Source organism: Mycteria americana, chromosome 7 (genome assembly GCF_035582795.1).
Source record: "Mycteria americana isolate JAX WOST 10 ecotype Jacksonville Zoo and Gardens chromosome 7, USCA_MyAme_1.0, whole genome shotgun sequence".
NCBI classification, from domain to species: Eukaryota; Metazoa; Chordata; class Aves; order Ciconiiformes; family Ciconiidae; genus Mycteria; species Mycteria americana.
In genome coordinates this window covers 1,980,914-2,007,711 of record NC_134371.1, presented here as the reverse complement: position 1 = coordinate 2,007,711, position 26,798 = coordinate 1,980,914, and the positions used below count along the sequence as shown (strand labels likewise).

Here is a 26,798-nt window from a genome sequence, read left to right as displayed (position 1 = left end):
TCTCCCTGGAGCCTTCTCTTCTCCAGGCTGAACAACACCAACTCTCTCAGCCTGTCTTCATAGGAGAGGTGCTCCAGCCCTCTGATCATCTTGGTGGCCCTCCTCTGGACGCTCTCCAACAGATCCATGTTCTTCTTACATTGAGGGGGGGCCCAGAGCTGAATGCAGAATTCCAGATGGAGTCTCAGGAGAGCGGAGTAGAGGGGGAGAATCACCTCCCTTGACTGCTGGTCGTGCTTCTTTTGATGCAGCCCAGGAGACGGTTGGCTTTCTGGGCTGTGAGTGCACGTTTCTGGGTCATGTTGAGCTTCTCATCAACCAGCACCCCCAAGTCCTTCTCCTCAGGGCTGCTCTCGATCCATTCTCCACCCAGCCTGTATTTGTGCTTGGGATTGCCCCGACCCACGTGCAGGACCTTGCACTTGGCCTTGTTGAACTTCGTGAGGTTTGCACGGGCCCACCTCTCAAGCCTGTCAAGGTCCCTCTGGATGGCATCCCTTCCCTCCAGCATGTCAACCTCACCATGTGGCTTGGTGTCATTGGCAAACTGGCTGAGGGTGCACTCGATCCCCCTGTCCACGTCGCTGACAAAGATGTGAAACAGCGCCGGTCCCATTACTGACCCCTGAGGAATGCCACTTTGACTCATCCTGGGAGGAATTAATCTCTTCTCATAGGAAAGTCCTGGGCTTTCTAATAGGAAAGCAGCCAAGAATTTAATAGGGTTATAGAAGATACTCTGCAAATCTGTGGAGTTTAGTACAGAAAGGGTATTTCCATGGTAAGGGCTTAATGGTTTTTGGCTACCGACAGGCTGCCCTGCAGTTCACCAGCAGCCTTCACCAGGTATTTAAACAGCTGAAGGTCATTTCATGTGATGCCCATCAAGCCCCGGGAGCCCCACCGCTCCCTCAGGGTGCCCGGCCAGGGCACCCACGCCCGGCCAACGTCCTTAGGGTGGGCATCCCCCACGGACGGGGCTGTGTGTAAGTCCTCTTTTTCCATGCATGAACATTTTGCATTGACTTATTCTAAACAAGGAGGGCAGGAGAGCCAGGGAACAAATTCCCAATCGAAACAAGTCATCTCGCTTCAGCCTGCAACGCTAAGAAACAGGAATGGACTCGGTCATCCGCTGCCACCAAAGACCAAGTGACTTGAGCAAAAAAACTTTGAATCCAGACTCCTGGGCCATTTTCCTTCTGCAAACGTTATTTTAGGGTTTCTGCCACAGTACTAGAGGGAAGGCTGCCGGGAGGTTGCTCTCCTTTCGATGGCTAGTGTCCGCAGCATACCCGAGACCGAGGGAAACCCACGTGCTGCCCGGCACTCGGGAGGATTATTAACCGAGATTAAGAGCCATCTGGTACGGGCAAGAGCGCGTAGGAAACCCAAGCTCATTTTCATTTGTTTCATCTTATTATGTAAAAAATAAATCATCCGGCAGCTCCTTGTAAGCCAAGCCCCTGCCTGTATTTATGACTGTTGCTGATTACATACGTGGTGCAAAAATAGTTTCCAATTTCTGCTCCAGGAACGGTGCCACTGCCAATGGTAAGGACGGAAATATCGCTCCAAAGAGCGAGGAGAAGAAGATCGCTTTAAGGGATAGATGGGGTTTTTATTAAAGTTGATCTCTGGAAATGTCAGATTCATTAAGGTTTTTTGTAGCAGAAGCGCAAACTTTGTATTGCTTTGCATAGTAACTCTGCCGTTTCCTCGTGCAGGGACAGGCTCCTCTGATTTCGGTAGCCATGGTTTCATTTAAAAATATCTCATATTGGGTTTTACTTCCTGCATTATACTTATACCAAGCGCTACTTACCTCGTCTGAGATTTGACCTCCAAAAGTGACCCACGTCCCTAGAAAGAACAAAATAATCTGTTACTACGAGAGGTTTGTGCTGACAAAAATTCCCTCTACCAAAATTCAGGCTCCTTGGGATTAAAGGGGTTTAAAACGGGGTTAACTGGCTCAGAGGCTGCTGCGTCCCCGACCGGAGACCGGCACACGAACGCGCCCGGGGAAGCGCCAGTAAGATCCTGTGCTGCCAAAATACACCGTTTCATTGGAACCTGAAGCTCTTTGCAAAACTGAGTTCGTTTTCCAAAGCTTCAATTTGAAAAATTGGAAAAAATTTACGGTGCTGCCAAAACACATCATTTGGGGAATGAAGCTCTTCTTAAGTTTGTGCTTCAGCATTTAGCACCATACAAGTTGAAATTAGAAAAAAAAAAAAATTAGAAGTATTTCTATTGACGTGAAGTATTTAAAACCCATCCAAAGCGACTTTTCGCAGGGGACTTTTCCCTAAAGCCGATGTCCGACCCCAGCGCAGCCGAGGAGCAGTGCTTTCTCCAGTAGCTCAAAGAGTAGCTGCAGTTTCGACTCGGCAGCAGACTCTGAAAAAAGGGAAAAATTAGGAAAAACTTGGGGCATTATTTCTTTATGACCACTGCTTCAAAAAAAAAAAAAATCTTGTGGTGGAAACAGTATGTGGGTTTAACTGGATATTCCTAAGCTATAGGAATATTATTTTCTATATATATTTCATACGTGTATGTATTAGGAATACATATTTCCTAAGCTACTGGAGGAGAGAGATGGCAGAGAGCTGGGGAAGCACCGGTCCCGGAGGGGACCCTGAGCAGACAGCACGGGCTCGCCCTGGCAGACGTGGCTCCTGCCCTCCCTATCCGACCTTACCAAGCGCCCCGCGGAAAGCGATGCCCAGGCGCAGAAGAGGAGGCTGGGACATCGCCGCTGCCTTTTGCCGGCTTGTCACGGCGTCACTTTGATCTACAGCACAACTTTTCCCCACGCTTTTTAAGACCTACGCGCCAGCTACGTATAAAACGACGCGTTCCTCGTTTCACGGGTGGGTCAAAGCTCACGTGGCTCACGCAAAATCCTCCAGAATTTAAAATTCTGCCTTATATTGTCCCTCCATAAAGAGGGAAGAAGGGTTCAGGCCCCGAGCTGGGAAATTCAGTGCGATTTGGGCATGACGGAGGAGAGATCGCCGTGCCAGGGAAGGGTCGGGCTCCAATGCTGCTAAGGAGGGGGAAAAAAAAAAAAAAAAAAAAAATCAAGTGCTCCCTGCCTGCTCGCACTTGCCAAGGGCCTGGTGCAACGGATACGTAAGCGCTCCCACATCTTCATTAAAAATGTATCGGTTAGCTCATCGCTCACGGCGAGCGTGGAAGCTGAACCTCGAGCAGGCGTCAGAAAGCAAAGAGCGCGCCCACCGCTGCCGCGCGAGCCGCTCCCATCAGCCCTGGTGGAAAACAAACCAAGAGCAGCCGGCTCCGCTACGAGAATCTTGCTCTTTCCCTCAAAAAAGGTTAATCGGAATATTTTTTTTTTTTTATATGTCACGTTTCTTTGAGTACAAAGAGAGTCACTTTGGAAGACGCCTGTTTCCTGTGTATTTACACTGAAACTCTTGATTTCCTGCAGAATAGCCCAAGCTCTGGAAAAACCAAGTTTTCACAGGTCAGAAGTGCGTAACACAGCTGATGCTGCCGAAATAAAAAATGAGCAAAGAACGCGCGTATTTCTGACTAATTTTGCATTTACTTCTGCTCTCTCTAAGGGCAATAACTGGGCGACAGCAGCACCCGCTGAGCCCAAAGGCCCCCTGCCCCTGCTACCCCTTGCTGGCCACAGACCTCAGGAAAGGCACTTTCTCTTCTCCTTGGAGCAAAAGGCTCTGCTCCTGCCCAATAAAGATAAAAATGAAAATAGGTTTCAGTTTATCATTAAGCTTCTTGATGCAGATGAAAAAAAAAAAATCCAAATGAAGCCCAATTTCCATGCTAAACCTTCAGAAGTGCTATTTTTAGAGGAATACATTAAAATGCGTTTCTCCTGAAAAATGCGTTGAGATTGTTTATCCCAAAGCGATTTTTTGGCTTAAGTATGCATACAGGTACCCAGCGCAGGTGAGAAGAAAAGGAATTATTTATTATGCACTTTGTGGATTGCACGTCCTCTCTCGAATTTAGGCGACTACGACCTTAAAACACGAACCGTGCCTCACCGAGCGGCAAAGCGTCACGGAGAGGCAACGTGCTCAGGGGTCTGGGCGCGTGGAGAGCAGCCCGAGAGCCGGGAATGGCTCACGTAAGGCTAACGAGCACTTCAGCTCTTTCAATATAAGTAGTAAATATATGCGATACAGGGCATACCTGCCCTGGATCTGCCTGTGTCCCTCCCGTGCTCCCAGACCCCGGCGGGGGGGACCCGAGGGGCTTGGGATCCCTGAGCAGCGAGCGTCATCGGGGCCACCCGGGCGGGGAATCCTTGGGGTATTTTTTTCCTGGATAATTGCAAAAACCAGCCAGGGAGGTGCGTTTTTGCTCAGCAAGGTGATCTCTAACGCGTCGGATGCAATCGGGAAAGCGGGACGCGCCGTTCGGGTCCCAGGCGGAGCCCGGAGCAGGGAAGGCAGCACGCGAATCCCCCTCGGGCAGTCGCTGGGGGGGGTGAGTGGGTGCCCGCACCCAAAGCAGCCGGGCCGCTGCCGGGGCTGCAGCACAGCACGGCGCCCGCTGCTCAACTCCGATTAAAAAAAAAAATTTTTTATATATATATATATATATATCACTCCAGAAAGCACAAGGCGCACTTGGCATTTCAAACAACGACCGAGGATGATTCACAACCTCAGCCAACAGGAGTATTTTGGAAGAAAAATATACTAGAGAAAGATTTTTTTTTTTTTTTTAATCATTACTTTTCCCCTTACCAAGACATCGTCTTTCTCTTGTCTGTCCCAATCGCTGGTTGTAAAGGCGTCCCCCCACGACTCAGCCTGGCAGTGGCAGATAGACCTCCCACGCCTGCCCCTCGCCCGTCACGTCGTTCCCTCGCACTGCAAAGCAATTTCCCAGCTGGATATCCTCACCTTCGACAGAGGAATTTCTGTATTAAAACTGGATTTGGCTCCATTTCCCTCGCAACCCAGAGCCTAGCAAGGTGCGATTATTGCTGGGTTATTTGCTGATACGAAATTCACCCCCCGATAATGTCATTGCCAGCAGATGTGTCACCTCTGCAGGGGAAAAAAAAAAAAAAAAAAAAGGGTTCCTGGCTGAAAGCCAAGGCTTCGCCTCCTGCCAGTCCAATTTTATCCCTGCTTGCTCCTGGCGAGGACGATGCCACACGGAGATCCGGCACGCGGGTCTGACCGGGCGCTCGAGCGACCAGCAAGCGCTCAGCCCTGCACGCTGCGGGCACCTGGGCGCAGATCGACCCCTTCGCCGTCGTCCCGGGCCAGCGGACGTTTGGCGTTGGGCTTCTCTCACATGCCGGGTTTGCAAAAGCTTTTCTCCAGAGCAAAGCGCCAAGGGGCAAAGCAGCAGCCGACCCCTTTCTACTCACAAAACGTCTATTTTTGTGCCCAACTGCGAGCGCAGGGTATCCCGCCGGTGGCTGCAGGAACCGCTCGTTTGGGAAAGGTTCTTCTGTGCTTTTTACATTGAACTGGATTTGGGGGTTTGGGGTGACTGGTTTCATCCTGCTGCTCGTGTCCTTGGAGTCAGGACTAATCACCTTATTGGAGGCTGTCTTAATGTTTTCTCAAAATCAACAGGCAGCCTCCACAGGCAGAATTCGCTCTGCATTAACTACAAGAAAAACGTGACCTTATTTTTTCCCCCTGCATCGCAATCGCATTTCAGAGCCAGCATCACAGAAAGGGCCTCGCTCCAGCCCGTGCATCTGCCCAGGGTTAAACTATTAAGATTCCTCAATTAAAGCCTCGCCTGGCCTTAGCTCGCCCGAAGGAGGGGGTGAAAGCCCAGCCCGGAGCGGGGCTCAGCGCCGGGATGCTGCAGGAGCTGGGTCCCGGGGGAGCTCAGCCCAGCAGAACGGTCCCGGCTCCGGCGGGAGGTTCAGCAACCCGGGAGCGATGCTCGCACCCTCAGCCGCCGTCACAGCAGCCCTTCCCCACCGCCTTTGCTTGTGAAACACGCTGCTAACACGCCCCTCTGACCTCCTGCGCCCGCTCGACGCTTGTCACGCTGCAAGCGGCACCCAGCAAACGAATTAATTAGAGAGTGCGAGCTGGGAGAAGCAGGATGTAATTAAAGGGTAGGCATCGCCTTAGCACTGCCCGCCTTTGATTTCCGTCCTGCTTCGCGTCCTTCTCCGCTTACTTTTTCATACCACAGGCTGAAGCACGCTCCCACCTTGCTGAGATTTTGGAAGGCTTTTAGGGAAGGTTGCCGAGTCTTCAGAAACTTTAGTAAACCTTAAATGAGATTTTCATGCTGCAGAGAGTTTAGGGAAACACATTTATCTTTTAGGGAACTGCAAAAGAGAAGCTATTTAGAACAGGCCTACGGGGCCCGAAGCAGACACCTGATGGATCTGCCGTGGGAGGGGAGGACAAGCTGTGCCGCAGAAGAAATACCTGTACGTTCCAGAGAAGGCGGCAACTGAATTCCAGGCTTTCCCGTTCTCCCCTCCCCGATCCCTGCACACACCCCGGGGGCCGTAGGGCTCACCGCTTCTGGGACAGGCTGAGATGCCGGCTCCGAACTGGTGCCCAGCAGCTCTTCCCCAGCCCTGCCCTTGCCCGGCGCGGAAGCCACTTGCTGCGTCCTCAGCCCCCGCTCATCCCGCGCAGCTGCGCTCACAAAGGCTCAATATATTTAGATGCTGCTGCAGTTCCACATGCTTGAAATTAAAGAAAACCTCTGCAAAACGTTTTTTCCTGCTGCTACTTCCTTCCCATAGCTTTTCTCCACCACAACAACATTAGCTCTTGGTGAAACTCTAAGGATGATAAATAAAATCACTGCACCAGATAAGACGACAACTCCTTTCAAAGCCTGGATCTATTTTAGCCAGAAGAGCTCTTCTTGGCGGAATAGGCCTTATTTATATGACTTGTGATACGGGGTGACTTTCACATTCCACTCTATTTTAAAATCAAATCTCAAAGCATGTTGGAAAAAATGAGCTAACCCCTCAGGCACCTGCCCTGTGAGCACGACCGGCTCCAGCCGGGGACGGAGCGGGGAGCTGGAAGGGGTGGGTGCCCGTCACCACAGCAGGCACCAAACGCAGGCAGAGTCCGGGTCCTTGCCCGGGTCCTTTGCCCACTCGTCCCCGAGGCAGCAGCGTGGGACAGAGCCCAGCACACCCAACCGAGATGTGCCGGTGCCTGCAGCTCCCCGTGCCGGCACCTCTGACCCCCGGGGGAACAAGGACCCCCCCTTAACGCGGGGCTGGAGGGGCCCCGGCAGAGCTGAGCGTCCATCCCTGGGGGTCTCTGCGCGTCCCCGGGGGCTTCGTGCTCCTGATGCCCCAGCCTTGCACCACAGCAAGGTGCTCGCAGCGAGAAAAGCAGCCTCCTCCTTTCTACAGTGTTTGGGTTTTTTAATACATATATATATAGATATATATATATGCACCTTTAAGCATTCTTCATGTGAGCGGTTCAACCGCCATCAAAGAAATTACTCGCATGAGTGAAGCCATCAGGAGTCGTCCGGTCCGTCGCACACACTCTTACCCCGCAGCAACGTACTAAAGCCTGCAGGAGCCGCAGCACGGCTGCAGGACCTGCAGGGCCAGCACATAGGTGCCGCAGCGCTTATAGACGCCCTTTTTGATAAAATATTGATAAAACATTGAGGAGATATTCCTTAGTTTTCAAATCAGTATGGAACGGAAATAACAAGGTACGCACGCTGGATAAAACGAAATAAAAAATCTGCGCGCAGCCCAGGCAGATTGCCGTCCCCCGAGACCGGAGCTCTGACACTTAAAGCTCTTGGGGACATTCACAGACATCTCGGATGTGGTCTCTGCGGGCCGTCCCTCACGGGGATCAGGCTGTTTTGGAAGGATTTTACGCCATAAACCCTCGCACAGTTCCACTGGGGGGCTACGGGCGGAAAGCGTCGCCTGCTGCCGTGGCAAGCAGCTGGGCCGATGCACGGGGCTGTTGTGGACACAGGTAAGGGCCTCTGCCGCGAGCCACGACTGGGCACAGCCCGGGGCTCTGGGAGAGCACAGGTCTTTTGCTGACATACAGGAAAAAAACCCAGTGTTTTTTAAAAAAAAAAAACAGTTTTAAAACCACACAGTGTTTTTACCGACATACATACTGACTACTCCAGGGCAGCGCGTGGCTGCCGTGCGTGCGGCGGCTGCAGGGGTTACTCACCCAGGCCCAGGCACGAGACTCTCAGTCCAGATTTTCCAAGGTTTCTAGAAAGAAAATAAAATAATTAGAAAATATTGTTAAGCCCTCAAGGGACGCACAACTTAAATAACCTGGTGGGAAACCAGCAGGCAGAGAAGACTGGTGTTGGGTCCTGCCCTTGGGCCACAGCAACCCCATGCAAGGCTACAGGCTTGGGGAAGAGTGGCTGGAAAGTGCCCGGTGGAAAAGGACCTGGGGGTGTTGGTCGACAGCCGGCTGAATATGAGCCAGCAGTGTGCCCGGGTGGCCAAGAAAGCCAACGGCATCCTGGCTTGTACCAGGAATAGTGTGGCCAGCAGGACTAGGGAAGTGACCGTGCCCCTGTACTCGGCACTGGTGAGGCCGCACCTCGAATGCTGTGTTCAGTGTTGGGCCCCTCACTCCCAGAGAGACATTGAGGGGCTGGAGCGTGTCCAGAGAAGGGCAACGGAGCTGGGGAAGGGTCTGGAGCACAAGGCTGATGGGGAGCGGCTGAGGGACCTGGGGTTGTTGAGCCTGGAGAAAAGGAGGCTGAGGGGAGACCTCATCGCTCTCTACAGCTGCCTGAAAGGAGGGGGTAGAGAGGTGGGGTCGGTCTCTTCTCCCAGGTAACAAGAGATAGGACGAGAGGAAATGGCCCCAAGTTGCGCCAGGGGAGGTTTAGACTGGATATTGGGAAATTTTACTTCACTGGAAGGGTTGTCCAGCATTGGACCAGGCTGCCCAGGGCAGTGGTGGAGTCCCCATCCCTGGAGGAGTTCAAAAACCATGTAGACGTGGCACTTGGGGACATGGTTTAGTAGGCATGGAGGTGTTGGGTTGACGGTTGGACTAGATGATCCTCAAGGTCTTTTCCAACCTTAATGATTCTATGATTCTAAGAGGACACCCTGCTTTTGTCCACATCATCCATTCTCCTCCGAAAGGGGCACGTTCTCCCTCGCTGGGGACGCCAGCTGCCCGGTTCGGAGAAGGGTGGACGCACTGCCGTCATCCTTTGCCTCCCTAGGCCATTGCAGAAGAAGCTCTGAGCAGTCGTGGGGCTGGGAATACACCCAAATACATTCAGGTGTCTCTCACATCTGATGTCGTTTGGGGTCCCATGAGTAAGGCACACGCATTCCCTTCACTTTCATCATCGTTTGGTATTCATTGTAGTAACACCGATTAAAGTATTCGCCTTGTTCAGCTTCACTTGTTTTTTTTATGCATCCTCAGACTTGTCAAAACATCCACATCCATCACAGCAAACCCTGCTCTGGTTACCGCCGGGGCTCCCGAGCCTGTGGGTTCCCCGTGAACAAAACACCCCGCGATTTCCCAGCCCGAGGGGAGGCAGCAGCTCGATCCCGCACGCCGGCTGCTTTTCAACGTAAGCGAGATAAAGTTATCGCCTTCTCCCCACCTCCCAGAGCCGGGCTGGAGACAAGATAATTAGCCCTGAGGCCATGGAGTGTGCCATACATTCAACCCCTACCCTAACTTAAACCAGTACGAAATACCCTTTTAATTATGCCCTCCGCTTTAACCTTTGCGTTACAGCTGGAGCTGTGCAATTTTTTTGCCAGATCAAGGTATAATTTGGGGACCGTCTATCTACCTTCCACTGCAGAGCGCCGCGATCGCTGCACGTTTTGCTACTCCTAATGAATTATTTAAAGCCAAATAATAAAAAAAAAAAGCCCTGCTCACCCACGGTGAAAGAAGTCGGACAAAACACCCGACATTAGCACAGGTCGTGCCCTGCTCTTTCAGCTCTTTCTCTTTTTCCACGCTTGATTTGTGGCCATTTCAGATGTTTGCTCATATGGCACAATTCCCCATGTGAGAGAGCAACCAAAGGCATCCCCAGGGAAACCAGGGGAGCCGGCCCCACCGGCGGGCAGGGGTGCCCACCCTCCCGCCCCTCCCCAGGGCCCCTCATGCCGTCGCTGCACCCAAAATTTAGTGCTGCCAATGGGAATTTAAAACGTAAGCAGAGCCAAGGGTTTGTCCTCGAGTAGATATTTTAAAACCTAGAGCTGCATTTCCAGCACCGCGAGCCCCCGGGCTCACAGCACAGTTGGGGCAGGCACTGACCTGATTTTTATTTTTTTCTTTTCTATTTTTTCTTTTTTATTATTTTTTGAGTGAAAGCACAGCTGGACCCCTGCGTAACAAAACCCGTCCGTGCACAGAATAGCACAAGCGATGCCAATCGTCCCCTGCTCGCCAGCACAAAGCGTAACCCTCCGCAAGCGGAAAGGCCAGTGCCCGGCAGCTGCTGCGTGCCCCGGCCAGCGCTGCAGCCCTTCTGGCCGGCCAGAGGAGCCCAGGCTCCCGGGACTGGGATTTCCACGTTGCTTCTGGGGACGGCCCACCCGCTGCACGCTGCCCTTCGGAGAACTCAAGTGCTGCTGTGCATTTCCAAACAGTTTACGTGCATTTTGTAAAAGAGTTGTTTTTTTTTAAGTCCTATTTCTCACCGAGCTATTCATTGCCTTTCAAGGCCTGGCTCTGTCTCTGCACAGGCACACGGCTGCGAGGGCACAGCTTGGCCATGGAGCTGAATACAGATATAAATATGTATATACACACACACACCCTTTATATACACCTCTTCATACATATATATGCATATACATACCCTTTATATATATGCATATACATCCCCTTTATATATATATGCATATACAAATGCATACATACATATATACACGTAGCGTGAGTGAAACCCTCTGGTGTTTGCGTGCATTTATAGGGTACACCACTTCCCCAGCAGCGGAATCTGTCTCAGGGTCTCAACCCAGGTGCCGGCTGGCTGTCCCTGTCCTCCTTCCCCGCAGGTCCCCCGTCCCCCAAAGCCACATCAGCGCTCGTCCCTCCGCACGCCGGGGACCATGGGGGGTAAAGCACATGTACACGGGAACCCGGTTTTCCTCCGGAGAGCGATAACCAGCTCTTTGCGGAGTCTGGTCCGCTAACGAAGCTGGGCAGAAATACCGCGTTTGAATTTCCAAAGCTGTCCTCGCCATTTACTCAGCGTGCACATGACCTCGGTACGTGGAAAATTCTACGTCTATAGTAAAGAGCCGACGCTGAAAACGCCAAGTCTTTGCCGCGCAAGATCCCTCTTGCAAAATGAGCTCCGAAGCTGCTGAGCAGCTCAGGAGGAGGTTGGCTGAGCCCGCGGTCCAGCCTGGAGAGCACGGCCCGCTCGCAGCCCCCAGCTACTCCCATCGTTTTCAGCCTGCGAGCGCTTCCCTTAACCGCACGCTCCAGTTAACGGGCGGGCGGCCGGAAAGCAGAGCGCTCACGTCAACACACGGAGCCACAAAGCCAGCTAAAAACCTCGGCCTGCTCGAGGTGGCTCGCCTCCACACGCGGACCTCGCGCTGCTTCGAGGCGCACGGCCGCTGACCTGAGTACTGGTCCGAGGGCAGAGCAGTAATTGGTCTGCAATAGCAACAGTTCTTGAGACCTGGTTCTCCTCTACACCCCACCCCCCCAAAAAAAACCCTAAAAACCCAAAAACAACCCCATCCCACCCCCAAAAAACCCCACCAAACAAAAATATATATATGTATACATTTACATTGATTTTGCAGCTTCCAGGTGTACGTATATGTGCAGATATATTACACACACATATACATATACAGACTCACACGCCTGGAAGCTGCAAGATTGCCAAGTAGAATCAATGGTCCGTTTCTAAGTCCCCGGACAGTAAAAGCCCTTTGTGCTTCCACGGCGCTAATTCCCAAGTCCCAGACTATTAACCAGCTCAGCCCCCCGCAGCGGAACCGGCAGCAGCCCGTGCAAAGCACCGAGGACGGCTGCGCCGGGAGCGGTGGCCGGGGCGGTAATCGGGACGGCAGGACGAGCAAACCCCGGCTCCGATGAAGCCCAAGGTGCCCGGTCGCCATCGGCTGCTCCGGCCGCGCGTGGGCCGAGCATCCCTCCCGGGCCAGGCTGCGGGAGCGCCCGTGCCCGCGGGTACCAGGGCAGAGCATCGCCGGTCGGCTGCGGTTCCCTTCCACAGGGACCCCCCCGCCTCGCGCGCAGGGAACGGGGGCTGCGGAGGGATGGGGCTATCGGCGGGGAAAGGGGGGCTTCTGCCATCACCCTCCCAAGGTGTTGTGGACAGCTCGGGTTTTCTCGGGCTGGTGGCGGAAGCTCTCGGCAACGTTTTCAAAGCCAGAAATGATCTTTTAGAGAAATCCAAAATAACTGTATGAACTGGCACTCAGCCACTGCTGAGCTGACGCTCACGCGCTTTCCCCGGGGGACGCCGAAGCGCCTGGCCGGTGCTGTACGGAGGCCATTGCCCCCGCAACCCAGGGTGCCACCCGCCGCCCCGCATCCAGCGCGGCTCCCTGCACGCACCCGGGGCCGTGCTGCGTGGCACGCCGTGGCCGGGCAAAGCCACCTCCCGCCGCAGCGCCGGGCTCCAGGGCTCCCTGCAGGAAAGGGGAAGATGGCGTCTTCACGCATCTTTTTCGTTAGTAATAATCGGTCAGCGCATCAGCGTTACGGCCCCGGCTGCCTGTCTTTATTCGGCACTTGCGGGGAGGAGACGGGGTTCCCCCACGGACCACCACGAGCATCCGCCGGCGGTGCTGCCCGGCATCCCTCTTGCGCGCCAGCAGTGCCGTTCACCGCCGTGAAACCGAGTCCTGTGCGTGTCGTTCCATCTCCGAGCCCTGCCCTTTCCCGCCCGGAGCACGCAGCCCAGCCCAGCCCGCCTCCCAGGTACCTGGCGCTGACGCTGCTCCTGGAGGCTCCTGCTGATGCTATTTAATCACTCTTCCAGGAGAAGAAAAGCAGCTCTTTTCAAATTAGAAGTCAGAGCTGCTGAGGAACAAAGTAGCCATTAAAGAGGACATCGCCAGAGCCTCGTGTCTCTCAGGATTGCTTTGCCTAACCTAGAATCAGCTGATTAAATACCGGCTCTCTTATACATACGTGGGTTTTTTTCATCAGCACAGTATCTTGCTTCTCCTCTTGCTGATGTTCAGCTTCCCTTGCACTTTGCAGAACTGGAGCAATGGCTCCCCACGCTCACTGCCCAACCCGCCACGCGCAGAGAAGCACCAAGCGTCCTATCTGCGGCCGTGCCCGGCCGCCTGGGCCACCTGCGGCCGCACAGGACCCCGTCCCTCCGGCTGCAGCCTTCCACAACGCTTCTAGGTGCCAGCCTCAAACCGCCTTCATTTTCTTATCCCAAACTTGCACCGCGAGCAAGACCCGTAGGTATTCAACGCCTCGCCCCTGAATTCTTTAAAACCAAAGCCCGAAGCTGAACGCTCCCACCGCGGCGTGCTGCCCAGCCCCGGGCTACGGCGGAGCGGAGCCAAGGGCAGGCAAGGCTGGCCGCTGGAGAAGCCTCCCAAGGGGAGGGGGTGAGGAAAGGCGCATGGGAGCGGCGGCAGCCCCGGCTCTAGGAAGGATGGGGGTTTTTGCGGGCAGCCCTGCTCAGCGTGCCCGCGGCAGGAGCTGTGCCAGCCTCCCTGAAAGCACCTGGGTCACCGAAACCTTTAATAAAGGATAAATATAGCCACGCTCAGCACGTTGCAGGCCATAGGGCACTAACTTATTTTGTGAAGGGATGCACCACACTGTTTCCGCTCTTTGTAGCTCTAAGAAAGATGTATTTTAAATTTAATTTTAAATCTTTCCAGTTTTCTTCTCCAGGGAGCAGGTATCACCCTATCACAGTGGCCAGGACTGAACAGGGCAGGGGACAGCGAAAGGCACGGGGACGCAAAGCCCCCGAGAGCCCAGCCTCGCGCCCTGGTTTAACATAGCTCTTCTCCTGGTGCAAGCCAAGGGTGACATTTCCTCTGCCTGCACAGCTGGGAGTCTGAGCCAACACAGCCATCCCCGCAGCACCGGCGGCTTCGCCAGATTGCGCTGGGTTAGCGAGCGCAGGAGATGAACGCCTGATTCATTGAAACCACAGCTTGCAACTCAGGGATGTTGTTAAAAATACACCGAGGTACCAAAACAGCGTGCGGGAAGGGACGACGTTCCCCTTGACTAGGCTTTTCCAAGCAGAGGGCACATCCATTCCCCAAGGGAGAGCAGGTTCTTGGCGGTGTTTAAGAGGCAGCGACGTGGGGAGTGCCGCTCCGAGACACCGGCATCCACGTACCGGCAGCCTCCGGGAGCGGCCGCTGCTGCTAAATGCCAGCAAACACCAGGCAAAGAGCCACGCAGCCTGCGTGAACGGCCCCGGCGGGGAAGGGGCTGGGAAGGAGGCGTTAGCCCAGTTCCTGCGGGGCCGGGAGCCCGCAGCCGGCAGGGAACGGCACCTTCCCGCTGGCAAGGAGAGATCGAGCAGCGGGACCCGCATGGGTGGCACAGCCCCAGGGCTGGTTACCCATCCCTCTGCCACTTGGCAGGTCTGCACCGAGGAAATCAAGTTCTCCTTTTCTCTTGCTAGCGGAGAGAGCTGCACGTACACTGCGCCTGCTCCTTCATCTTCCTCCTCCATCATCAGCAGGCTCAGAGCCACAGTTTCCAGTAGTGTAGGGATTTTGCCCGGGATGAGCTTGGGTTTTTGCCTGGTGGCCTGGCAGGCAGTGCCCCAGCTGAGCGGGCATCAGGGCTGCAGGTGAAGGGGTTATTTCAGCTGCAGAGACCTGGAAAATCTGTGCTCAACCGCTCCCGCCTCTTCCCAGCCTGCAGCAAAGAGCAGAGCCTCTGCCTGGGCAGCGATGATCAGGTCCCTGTGACTCAAGGGCATGAAGCGCTCTCAGGTTCGCTTCGGTGACTAATTCCCATTCCCGTCCCCCTTGTTTCCAGCAGACGCATCACTCCTTATCTGCAGCTCCAGCCCCGGCTGGAGACCGAGCGCAGCTCCTTGTGTCCCACCACAGCTGCTCATTATAAATGGAGAGGAAAAACACAACCAAACCCCACCACGCAGCTTGGTTTAAGAATGGGAGAAACTACACTCGGAAAAGATACTTTAGTTCTGGACCCGGCTGCCATGCTGAGTAAGCCCGAGTTAATTGTTTTGCTAGAGACGGGTGGTTAAACAACAAGACGGGTGGTTAAACAACAAGACGGGTGGTTAAACAACAAGACGGGTGGGTGCAGGGACGTGGAGACCAGCCACCACCAACACAGCCTGGATCCAGCCCTATGTACATGCTCAGGGCTGCAAAAGCCTTCAGTTCCCCAAAGCTAGGGGGGAAAAAAAAAAAAAAAAGGCATTTTGCTTGTTAGCCACTTTGCTGTGAGCAAAGTTATGGGCAAACCCAAGGCAAGTGCTAGATAGAGACGTGTCAGATTTGAACGATGGGTAAGAGGAGCTTGTTACGCGTCTGAGGAGCCAGGGCTCGACATGCACGGGAAAGGCCAAGACAGCAACTTTTGTCTTCAAGATCTCTTTGGTTCAGCATCAGGAAGTCAAAAAGCGACGCAAAGGCAGAAGAGGGGACTAACGTGTTCTGCAGAAATACAGAAGGGTGATGAGAGCAACGGGAGGCATCTGGGATAAAGCCTGGCAGTAAAGATGCAGGGGAAAAATTACAGTTTTCCATGTCTCAGGAACAAAGGAGGGTGAAATCCATTCCCAGGGGATTTTTCCTCGTAACGTGACCATGTGGGAAGACTAGGTGGTGTCCAAAACATTAATTTTGGTTAACAAGACAAGAACCCGAGGTTTAAAGTTGAGATGAATATTTGGCAATGAAAAGTGAGATAATTTGACTATGCAGCAGTTGTAAACCCATTTAACTCCTTCTCAGGAAGGACATTTGATGGGAATAACTGGGAATAAACCAGCCAGATTGCTGGCTACCTGCAAGTCTGAAATCATTCTTCTAATGATGAAGAAAGACTACTTACGAGTCGGTCGGAAAGTTTTCCCCTAGTTGCCAGTTTTGCTTTTAAAAGCCTCATTCAAGCTACCCTGCAACTTTCCCAGCCGCCCCATGCAGCGGCAGTGCCCCAGGACGTGCACGGCTATCGCTTCATCAACACGAATCTGCACGTAACAGCATAATACAAGTAAGTGTTCATCGTACAGAATATCTCTATAAAATGGACTTGGAACTTGCTACAGGTCGGCGTTGCACGGGCTGTCCCCGAGCTTGCAGAAACGGGCACACGGTGGCCCAGGCTGAGCAGGGACCGGGGCACAAAGCACAAAGCCACGACAGCCTAATGGCGGGGGGGGGGGTCCTGTTTTCTAATGCATAACAGCTAGGCTCGTCCTGCAAAATCCAGCCCGGCAGAGATTCGGGTGCAGCCGGGGCGTACCGTGCCAGTCCTCTGCCGCAGGGACAGCCCTTTCTGGCCGGCCGCAGCGATCGCCCTGCTCGCCAGAGCCGCCAGCTCCTCCTTTCTGGCAAGCTCCGCTGTTTCTTCCTATTAGGGAGTTTCTGGAGTATTTAACCAAAGCTTTTTATTTCCTCAGTTCCCCTCCATTACACCGTTAGGAAAGCCTTCTCGCTGGAACAGCTACTTGCAAGCCTTTTCCAGATCTCCTCTGCTTAAGCCAGCTTTTTAAGTAACACTCAATCGTTTCTGGCTGAAAAAACCCAGTCTTTGCCTGCGATGCTGCTGTCCCAATTAACTCACAGGGTACATGGGGGGTGGCCAATTATAATCCCATGGTCGTCAAGGGCTTGCCTCACCAAGCTGAGGAAAACCTTTTCAAGTGAAATTGCACATAGATGAGAAGCACACAGTCCTTGCCTTAAGCCAGCGGTGCCCAGCCTAGCCCCTGCCTAAACCTCATTTAACGTGGCACTGCAGCGAGGACTGCAAAAGACCTGAAAAATTCCCCGGTCCTCATTTTGCCTCTTGCACTCACCCAACGCCTCCTTAATGGCCTTTATGGTAACTTTTAGTTTAATTATTTCCTTGGAAGGCTAAGTGCCGACAGTGCAGTCGGAGCTGAACAAGACCAAAAGGAATATATAATTTATATATATACGTGTATATATATAGATCTTGCGGGCAGCGAGACCTGCGCAGCCCTGCCCCGTGCCCTCCTGCCTGCTCTTCTGAGCCGGGTTACGGGCAGCGTCGCGGCTGAGCCGGCCGGCCTGGCAGCAAAGCCTGGCTGTGCGAGTTTTAGGAGGGATGTTTTAGGGGTGGGGGGGCTGACCCTGGAGCAGAGAGCTCCCAGGAGGAGCAGGCATGGGGATCCCGGGGAGCCGTGAGAAACGAGAGGAAAGCCAGAGGGCAGCGGGGCCATGGGGAGGACGAGGCTTGGCTCTGGCAGAAGGAGCCCAGAGAGAGGATTTGGTAAAAAGAGCCGCCCCAGTGACATTTTTACGACTAGCCACCGATGAGGCAACACGTAACAGCACAGCCCCGCACCCCTCACGACAGCCCCAGACCTCGCACCCCTCAGCGAGGTGCCTGGGTGTCAGCAGAGGGGAAGGTCCCCATTTTGTGGGCGAGCACCTCGGTCTCCCCTGGAACGAGCAGTAGCCAAACCCACCCCGAGCCGGGCTCCGTGCACCCAGGAGGCTGCAGGACAGGGCTTTAATTAAGTAAGCGCCTAACTCGGCTCCTGCATTGGAAGCCCCACACTTGCATGGGCACCAGGTACCTCCCACAGGCATTGGGGTACAAGGGGCCCCCCCAAAACCACACTCAGAGACACCCGCATCCTCCCACGCTGCTGGCAGGGCTCCCAGCCCCAGCAGCACCGCAGGCAGCAGCGTGGTACGCCGGCACCCGGTGGGGTCTGGGGGAGATTCAGAGCTGGCAGTCTCTTTAATTCAAAGAAAAGGGGGAGAAGGCAGGGGAGAAAACACATCTACAAAGCAGCCCATGCCATATGGCAGGCATGGTGTTTGTCTCCTGTGGCACAGGGCAGAAAGCAATTGTAATTATTCACTTTTAATTAATTCTAGCGTAGGGGAATCAGTAAGAGAGCCTGTCAACAGCAGGAAATGCTGCAGCGCTGGAGGCAGCCGTAACAAGAGGCTGCAGGGACCCCCGAGCAGCCACCCAGCTGGGTCCCCGTGCCCAGGCAGCACCGCACAGCCCCGGTCACTGCCAGCGGGTGCTTCCCCCACCCCCCAGAGCCACAGCCAGCAAGGGGAGCCCCAAAAACACACAGACCCAGGTACCCCAAGAGAGAGAGCACCTACCCCAGCGCTCAGCCCTGCTGCAGGCAAGCCCCTTTCCCCTTGCACTTCAACAAGCAGTGGGGAAGAGTAATTCCCTTCTCTCCGGCAAGCTTCCCCATTAGTCCTCCAGTCCCGCCGCAGCACACCAGGCAGAGCATCGCCTGGGTACCAGATGCTTCCCATCGCACACAGCCAGAGAGCAGCAGCAGCTTCAGGCCCCCCACAAGCCCCCTGCACAGGGGCCAAGCCAGCACCCAGCACCCTCCGGCAGGGATTTATGGTCTGAGCCACCTGTGCTGCTTAATCACCTCATTAACCTACACGTGGTCCCTCCTCTTGTTCAGGGACAAAGCAATTATAAGAAAATACATCCCGGTTATCCAGGTGGGAGATTTGCTTCGCTGCTGCCCTTCGTTGTTCGTAAGGGGGGAGAGTTTGGTTTGGTCACTTCCATCGACACACGCCCAAAGCAGCCCAAATCTTCCCCTCCCAGCGCCGGGCAGGGCTGCTGCACCGTCAGGTGTCCGAGCCTGCATCGGCCTCTGCCTCCGTAACCCTGCCAGGTCCCCGCTGGTTTGCAGAAGGGGACGTGGCTCCCGTTCAATCCCGACCCATCTGCCTCCACGGACGGGGAAAACCTCGCCCGGCGTCTGACACCAGGCTGAGCTTACCTGCTGCATCGTGCTGCAGCGAAGCTAAAGCGGACCCCAGCCGGGCTCCCAGCCGGGCACAGCTCTGGGTGCTGACAGTTCCCCCACCCTGCGTCCAGCCAGCCTGGAAATATCCCCAAACCAGCCTTATGTTTGGTGGAGGCTAAAAACAAAGAGTTTAAGATCTTAAAGCAGTAAGCGACGGTTGGGCTGCTTGGAAGACGAAGCTGCCGAGCAGCTTTGCTTCAGTCTGAGGTGTGCTGAGCAGACCCTGCTTTAAGCTTATCCTCATGCTTCCAGTGTTCCCATCTGTACAATGGGATCAGGATAACCATCCTATCTGCCTGTCTATCCACCCATCTATCTATCCATCCATCTGTCTATCCATCCATCTATCTACCTGTCTATCCATTTATCTATCTATCTATCTATCTATCTACCTGTCTATCCATTTATCTATCTATCTATCTATCTATCTATCTATCAGGAATGGGAGAGAGAAAGAGTGAGAGGTTTTTCTAAGGAAAAACATAAGTTTTAAATAAAATCTCTGCAATAACACATACAATGACTAAAACATTTCGACTCCACACCCACAGAAGAATCATCAGGCTTAGAAGAGCTCGACAGAAATCAGATAATGCTGTTTTTTGCTTGTTCCAACCCCAGTTTCATCGCTCTGTGTCGGTGTTTTTGCCCACAGAAGCCAACCTCTACCAGAAACACCAAACTGAGGGGAGGATCCTGCGCCGACCGGTCCCACCGAAGCAGCCCCGCTGGCAGGTGACCCCCAGGACCCTGCTTCACAAGCCCCGGGGGCTGCCAGGGACAGAGGGTGGGTGGGGGTCCCGGGCCCACGGGGGCATCGCTCGCCCCCCGTGCAGGGCGCTGCCAGCTCCCGGCGCCCACGCCGCAGCGCCCACGGCCACGCCGATGGCCTCGGCGCGAGGGAGGCGTGCGGGGGAGGCGCAACCCGGCGCTCCCCAGGCATTTCTAAGTATTCCGGCGTGCGAAAAACATGCAGAGAGCAATAGATGGGGGAAGGAGGCGGGAAGGGAGAGAGGGGCTTTGAGTGGGGCAGAGGGAATGGGGAAGGGCACAAAGCCGGCCCCTGGGAGAGGCTTCGGCCGCATCTTCGGGTGCAGAGACCTGCCCGCAGGTGTCTTCAGGGATGTCCTCCACCTCCAGCACCAGGAGGCAGGGTTGGGGCACCCCGGCACGGCGCAGCCCTCCTCGCACGCCTGCACCCACCCTCACGGGTGTGGGGTGAGCCCCAGGGTGGTGATACGGCCCCCCCCCATCCGATTAAGCAAAACCGGGGAAACCATGACAAGGTTTTCCTGCATATAAACTGCAGACGGTTTGGCTTATTGCTACAAAAATGTAAAAAAAAAAGTCACTGTTCCTGAAGCTGGCGGTGGGAAAACAACGTTGCTTAGAAACATCCCCATTAGCGCTCCAGAACCGTTCCCTTCCGCACAGAAAAATGAATAAAATATGTAATTTGTTCCCTGAAAAAAAGAGGCTGTTTCAAGTAACAACAAAAACCTGACGAAAGGAGAGACCCTTTCCAGTTGCCCTCTCCCGCTACGGCACATCTGACGTCCTTCGCCTGTGCCCTGCAGAGGGGGAACAGCAAAGCGTAAGCCCAGGCCTCGGAGCCGTGCTCGGCCTTAGCGCTTCCGCTTGCTTCGCACCGTCCAAACCCGCGCGGGTTCGGCCGCTTCCCACGTTCGTGAACCCTCCGAATTACCCCCCGCTCCTCTCCCCCTTCGAACGGCAGCGAGAGCTGCCCCGCACCCCCTGAGCAACGGGGGCTGGTGGCGGTCGCAGACCCCGACCCCATCCCCTGCATTACAGTGGGCAACCAGGGGCAGCTGTGGCTCCCCAAATTTCCCCGCTGGTACCCGGCGAGGTGGGGCGGGACCCCCCGGCCGTGCCCAGCGGGGAAGGGGTTGTCCCTCGCGCCAGGAGAACATCGGGGTGCCCTCCGCAAACCGGCGCGGCGTGGCAGGGAGGGGAAGGGACAGGAGGGAGAGGGGCCGTCCCCCTCCTGCCCGGTCGAGCTCTCCTCTCCGCCATCACCGAGCCTTTCCCGAGCCTTCCTGGTGCAAAATTGTCGGAAGTTTTGGGTGACGTGTCTCCCTCGGGCGCTCCCGGAGCTGTGCCGTTGGAGGGACCTCCCCCTCCGGCACCGACCACGTCTGCGGGGCTTCTGCTCCTCTGAACTTCTCCCGGGACACGCGCGCAGACGCGTCCTTAGCCTGGCAACGCCAAACCGGAGAGCAGCGAGGAGAGACGGTACAGCTCGGGCTTAGCAAAGACGCCCAGATATTTCTGAGTGCTGTGGGAAAACACACCATCTCCTGGGCTCCTCACGAGCTTCGAAGGTGACCTGTGGGCATCTGCTCGGGCTCTGGAGCTCCCCGCCTCCCCAGCAGAAGATGCAAACCGCTTCCCCAAAGGGTGCTCGGCTCCTCCTAACATCTCAGAGCCACGTAAATGCTATTTGTCACGATTCATCGGGCTGCAACAGCCCCCAGCGCGGCTTAGTCTTGCTGCGAACTGAGGGTGAGGCAACATGGAGGTGTTAATTCTCGTCTTTAATTAACTTGAGTGGTTTCCTGCTTTTAAGGCTGGATTTCATTTTGCCTCATCAGCTCAAAAAGACCTGCAGATTTGAGACAAGCAGTAGCTGCCCCTCAGCAAGCTCCGATGGCGGGAGGTCGTCTAAGCAGTGTGGATGGGAAGAGAGAAAAATAATGGTTTCCGTCTCCCATTTTGCTAAAAAACCACTTTACAACGCGCACAGCAGTTTCCACTAAACTACCGCCCATATTAGCAGTAATTGCGGTGATGCAGAACTGCACTGTTTTATGTATTTTAAACCCGTTTCCTTGTGCAGAGAGAACGCAGCGAGGAAGGTCCGTGTGCTGCCGGGGCACCGGCGCATCCTCAGCCAGCTTTGGCTCCGGGCAGGGGCAAATCACTGTACCCCGCTTCATTTGGGGTAACTCTACAAAAAGCAGGGCAATGCCTGGCCAGGCGCGCTCGCTGCTTTCTGTTGATGCTTTCCACTGCCTGTCAAGTCAGCGTCACGTTCCGTCTACAAAATGGCTTATTACAGGATGGGGTTTGAAACCTCAGTCCTTGGAAAGCAAGAGTGGTGATTTTTAACCAAAGTCCTAGTGAGGACCTTTCCTTCCTCTAACGCCAGCTGCCTTCCTGTTTGTCCCGCAGAAATATTCCCCGTTTCTAAATGGAAGTTGTTTCACCCTAATACGAGTTGAGAGACCACCCGAGCCTCCCGGTACGGGCACGCTGGAGCAGCTCGGCGGCCCCGGCAGCACTTGTGCGTCCCGGCAGCGGCCAAGGGGGACCGGGCCACTTTGGGGTTTCCTCTGGGAAACCCGCGTTTCGCAGTGCCGGGCAGGCTGGGGGCGAGCTCAGCCCTGCCGGGGCAGGCCAGGCGCAGGCGCTTTCGCCCACCACCCACCAGACACCCCCAGCCGGGACAGACCCAGGTGCCCGGCTGTGCCGGCGGTGCCCGGCTGTGCCCGCAGTGCCCGGCTGTGCCCGCGCCCGGCAGCCCGTGGCCATGGGACCTTCGGATGCTCAGACCGAGGCACCGCATCCGAGCCACGGCTCCGCGCGCGGGCAAGAGTCAAGGACAGCATCAAGCCGTAAAGCTGCGGCAATGCCAGAGGTACTCCTGGCTCTGATGAAGTACTGACATTTATGCAAAGCGTCACATTTCAGGAAATTTTAACTCTATTTTCAAATGATAAGGAGCATAGGCAAACATGCAAAGCTGTAGCAGAAGCTGGACCAGCGTAGATCGCCCAGCAGATACTTGAGTGAGCTGAAAACACGGATTTATTTCCTTGGTTGAGCACATACATTCTTAAATTTGCTTTAACGTTCAATCTTACGCTCGCAGTGTTTGACTGTGCTTGTGTTTGCTGCTTTGCAAACCGCTTTGTGAGCTCTTCTACCTAAGACGTTATAAAAATAAAATAGGTTTTGATTTGAATCGTGCGCAGCCGCAGTAGCGTGGTGAAGGTGCGCCGGGGGGAACGCCGCTTTTCTAGGCTATTTCAGAGTGGAAGTGGATGGACGGCACGGTCCCAGGCGCTCCTCGGAGCATCTTCCCTCCCGTCCGGGTTCCTGCAGCGACAGGCAGGTGCTGGCTGCCCTGTGGTCCCCGCCGCAGTCAGACGGGATTTGGGGCAGTTGGTGACTATCCCCACCGCCGCAGCAGTGACGCTATTAGGTCAATGATACAAAATAGGGAAAAAAGCCCCTGTTGCTAGTGGAATAGCTGCAGAGGCAAAACAGGGCAGCATTGGCCAGCTGAAAAAGAGCTGCAGCGAAGCTCGGAGGTGGGTGCTGGGCAGCGGAAACCCCAGTTCCGCAGCAGGAGGGGCAGCCAGCCCAGGCGTGGCCAGCGCGAGGGGACAAGCAGGCGCCCAAATGGCATTTGGCCCCCGTTTCTTGGCTCTCTTCACGCTTTCCAACTCATCGCCCGTACTCGTAGGGCCACCGGGCGCGTAGGTGGTCGCTTCAGCTGAAATTCCCCAGAATTTTTTTTGGCCGCGTCCTCAGAAAAGTTGCAGATGACGCATTAAAATGTAGATAAGGCAAAATAGATGGGCCGCAGCCAAGCGCAGGGGCTGCCGCGCGGGGCTCTGGCAGACGTGCTGGCGTGTTCAACCTCCCCGCGTGGGATCCGCGCCATGAATGAGGCTCCCGCGTGCAACGCTCCTGCCCGCTCCCTCCCTCCCGCCCGAGCTCCCGGCGAGCCTGGCCGAGAGGCAGTCTGCCGGCCGCCCGGGCGCCGGCACCGGAGCGGAGCCGCCCGCTGCCCCGGGCTGCAGCCGGGCCCTGGGGCCACACGCTGCCCCGGCGGCCTCTTGCCCGCAGCCGGAACGGAAACGCTCGCGGAGAGTTTGCCGCGAGGGCGGCGGCCGCGCGGCCCTGTTCCCAGAGCTGCTCCGCGTCTCTGTTCGGGGAGCGCGGGGGGGATGCGGAGCAGGGGCAGCGCCGGCACTGGCATTCCTGGGGGAATAGCTCTGCCGGGGGTCCCCGTTCCAGCGGCGGCATCCTGGAGGGGTGCACAGCCCACGGCTCTCCTGCCCCCGCCGCCTTGCGTCAGCCGTGGGACCCGAGGACGAGAGAGAGGAAAAGAAAAAAAATATTTGTCATTCTGCAGCGATGCTTTTAAAGTGCAGAATTTCGAATGCCTGAGGGAATTACGTTATCCTTGTAAAAAAAAAAAAAAAAAAAAAAAATCCTGCAGTTCCTAAAGGATTTGAATCTGGGAAGTTATTATCTGGAAATAATCAAGTTATTTCCAGGAATAAGAGAGGATCAGGGAGCTCTCCCTCGCATTTGTGCACAGGTTAATCCACTGCTTCCCCAGTCGCCGTCCGGTGGTACCCAGCCCCCAAGTTCCAGGTTTGACGCGTCTTTGTCCTCTGGTGCTACAGATCTCGGAGGGCTGGACAAAGACCCGTCGAACCTGGAACTTGTGCCTAACCCTGCTACGACGCCCGGGTCGATTCCGCTTTACTCATGTAGGAAATCAGTAAGCAAACCATACCTGTGCTAGGGTGCTGACTACGCTGTCCCCAGTCAGCACGTCCCATAGCGTCGTAAATACTAGATGCCAGTTTCTCTCATTTCGGTGCTACTTCAGAGTGAAAGCGGCAAAATAAAAAATTTAAAACCCCGCCACTAGTTTTTCCTTCCCCATCCGCTGACCCACCTTGGCAAGTATTAGTCACTGAGCTGAAGCGATTGAATAAGCTGAAAATGGAAAACGCTTATTTTCTCCACAGGCAGGAGAGGCCAGTTCTGACCGAACCGCAAGACTAACGAAGGGGAAGGAGTCTGAGCAGCCCCGGACAAACGCCGGGCGCCCGGCGGGGCCGCAAGCAGGTCTGCCCCGTCCGCAGCCGGCAGCACCTGCAGCGGGCTCGGCCTGGGAAGGGGAGCCGTTCGCTTCGCAGGGCAATTTGTTCTCGCATAAATATGGAGGTAAAAGCTATTTGCAGGAACTATTCTAAAAATAAGCAGGCCGAGGCAGGGAGACCGCTGTGAAAAATAACAGAATTTTTAATTGCTGTGTGGGGCTTTTACCCCGTCAGAGAGCAAGGACATTTTTTGGCAGATTTTTAAGCCCTTCTGAAATGGGTTGCCGTACGCTTTCGCAGCCGGCGCAGCTGAAGCCGTGACCAAGCAGCGCTGGGGTTTTCTGGCAAATGTAATGCCAACAGGAAAATACAGGTACGCCATAAAAGGTTTATAACTTCATACCCTAAATATTTCTGAAGCAGCTTGTTGTTAACACACGGGGCACGCTTGCCATGACGACTTACACGAACCCTTCGCAAGCAGCGTGCGAGCCGGGCGTACGCGCGGGCCACCCGGACGGCCTCGGCCCGGCTATCGCCCGGCTTCCGCCCCTTCCGAGCAAGGAGGCCGTCTCGTTTATTGGCTCTGAGGTTCTCCAGCTGCCTTCCACCCAGCTGAATTTCAGCTGCCGGCAGGCCCTGCAATAGGCTCTCACGGTGCTGTTGCCTGCTTCAAGCAAAAACGAGGCATGGAACGCGCATCGGCTTTCCCCTTTGGGAGCTGCGGTAGGCAAGGCAGCAGGACCTCGCCGGGGTGCCACCTACAAAGGGCCTCCAGGAACTTCAGGACCTCAGTTTTCAATACGCGGCTTCTGCGTCCCGAACCCTGTGTCCCATCGCTTATTTCTGTTTGTTCTCTGAGCAGAGCTTTGCCAGAAAATACCTGCCGAAACTCTTTAGCGAGGTGCCTGCAGAGCCCTTACCGAGCACCCGGCCACCCCGGGCAAGGCACCTCAGACACCAGGCGCTGCTCCCCATTCCCACCCACCCGCCAGCAGCTTTTATGGGGCTACCAAAACAGTTTGAGAACCATTTCTAATACATTCGGATACCATGAGGAGCAAGTCCTGCTTTGCTGAAGGGAGGATGCTGCATCTCCCACGGGGGATGCTGCTGTGGGGAAGAGCGGGGCCGTTGCTGCGGGACGGCAGCGCCGTGTCCCACCAGCCACCCGGGGTGACCCAGCAGCCGGCAGGCAGGGCACAGCCTGCCCCAAAAGGCTGCGATCTCTCCTACACGCCCAGGGCCACCTCGCGGGCACGGGGGCTGCTGGGTTCCTTCCTCCGCTCTGCCTCCTCCGGGGAGCACAACAGCGGAGGACGCAGAGAGAGAGCGGCTTCTGCTCAGCTTCTAAAATGGGTTTGTTCAGGGGCAAACGGCTTTGAAACCCTCCAAGGGCACCCACCAAGCACTGCTCTGCCTCCCGCAGAGTGACGGGACCATCGCCTGGACCACCCCGAAGAACAGGGCTGGGATAAGGGACGGGGCAGCCAAATCCCTCTGTGCGTTAGCGAGATCCGTCCAAACTACCCGCTGACTTTATGTCGGGTATCTGCCCACCACTGAGCACCCCCGAACTTGGGTTGTTGGATATTTTCCAAATATTGAAGCACGTGGAAGTTTTGCTGGAGCGGCAGCGGTAGAAAGAGCTCCACGGAGCCATCCCTCTCCCGCCACGCTGCTCGGCACTCGCTGAACCCCGGGCAAAGGGAGGTGCCCACCGACTTGTAGCAGGGGAAATGTCACCCCAGCTTTAACCTCTGGGCTCACGCTGAGTCGCAGGCGGAGCGTTTTCTTTCCTTACTGAGAATGAATTTCTCAACAAACGTGTCCTACAGATGGCATTCTATAATGCTAGTCTAAAATAAAAATAAGCATGCTCGAAATTCAAAGTGGATTTTGCCAAAACAGCCATGCTAAAATAATACGTTTTAAATATCTTAAACTGTG

General features: G+C 55.2%; 1 protein-coding gene across 5 annotated transcripts in view; it reads right to left on the bottom strand.

The window, feature by feature from the left end:
• The window catches only part of KCNAB1 (potassium voltage-gated channel subfamily A regulatory beta subunit 1), a 75,967-nt gene that overhangs the window by 17,780 nt on the left and 31,389 nt on the right, over positions 1-26,798 (bottom strand). For all 5 annotated transcript variants that reach the window (XM_075506767.1, XM_075506770.1, XM_075506768.1 and 2 more), the window contains exons 2-3: positions 8,184-8,227; positions 1,826-1,863 (exon numbers count right to left, since the gene is read on the bottom strand). In XM_075506767.1, the coding sequence (XP_075362882.1) occupies positions 1,826-1,863; positions 8,184-8,227 (82 nt within the window). The remainder of the gene's footprint in view (positions 1-1,825; positions 1,864-8,183; positions 8,228-26,798) is intronic.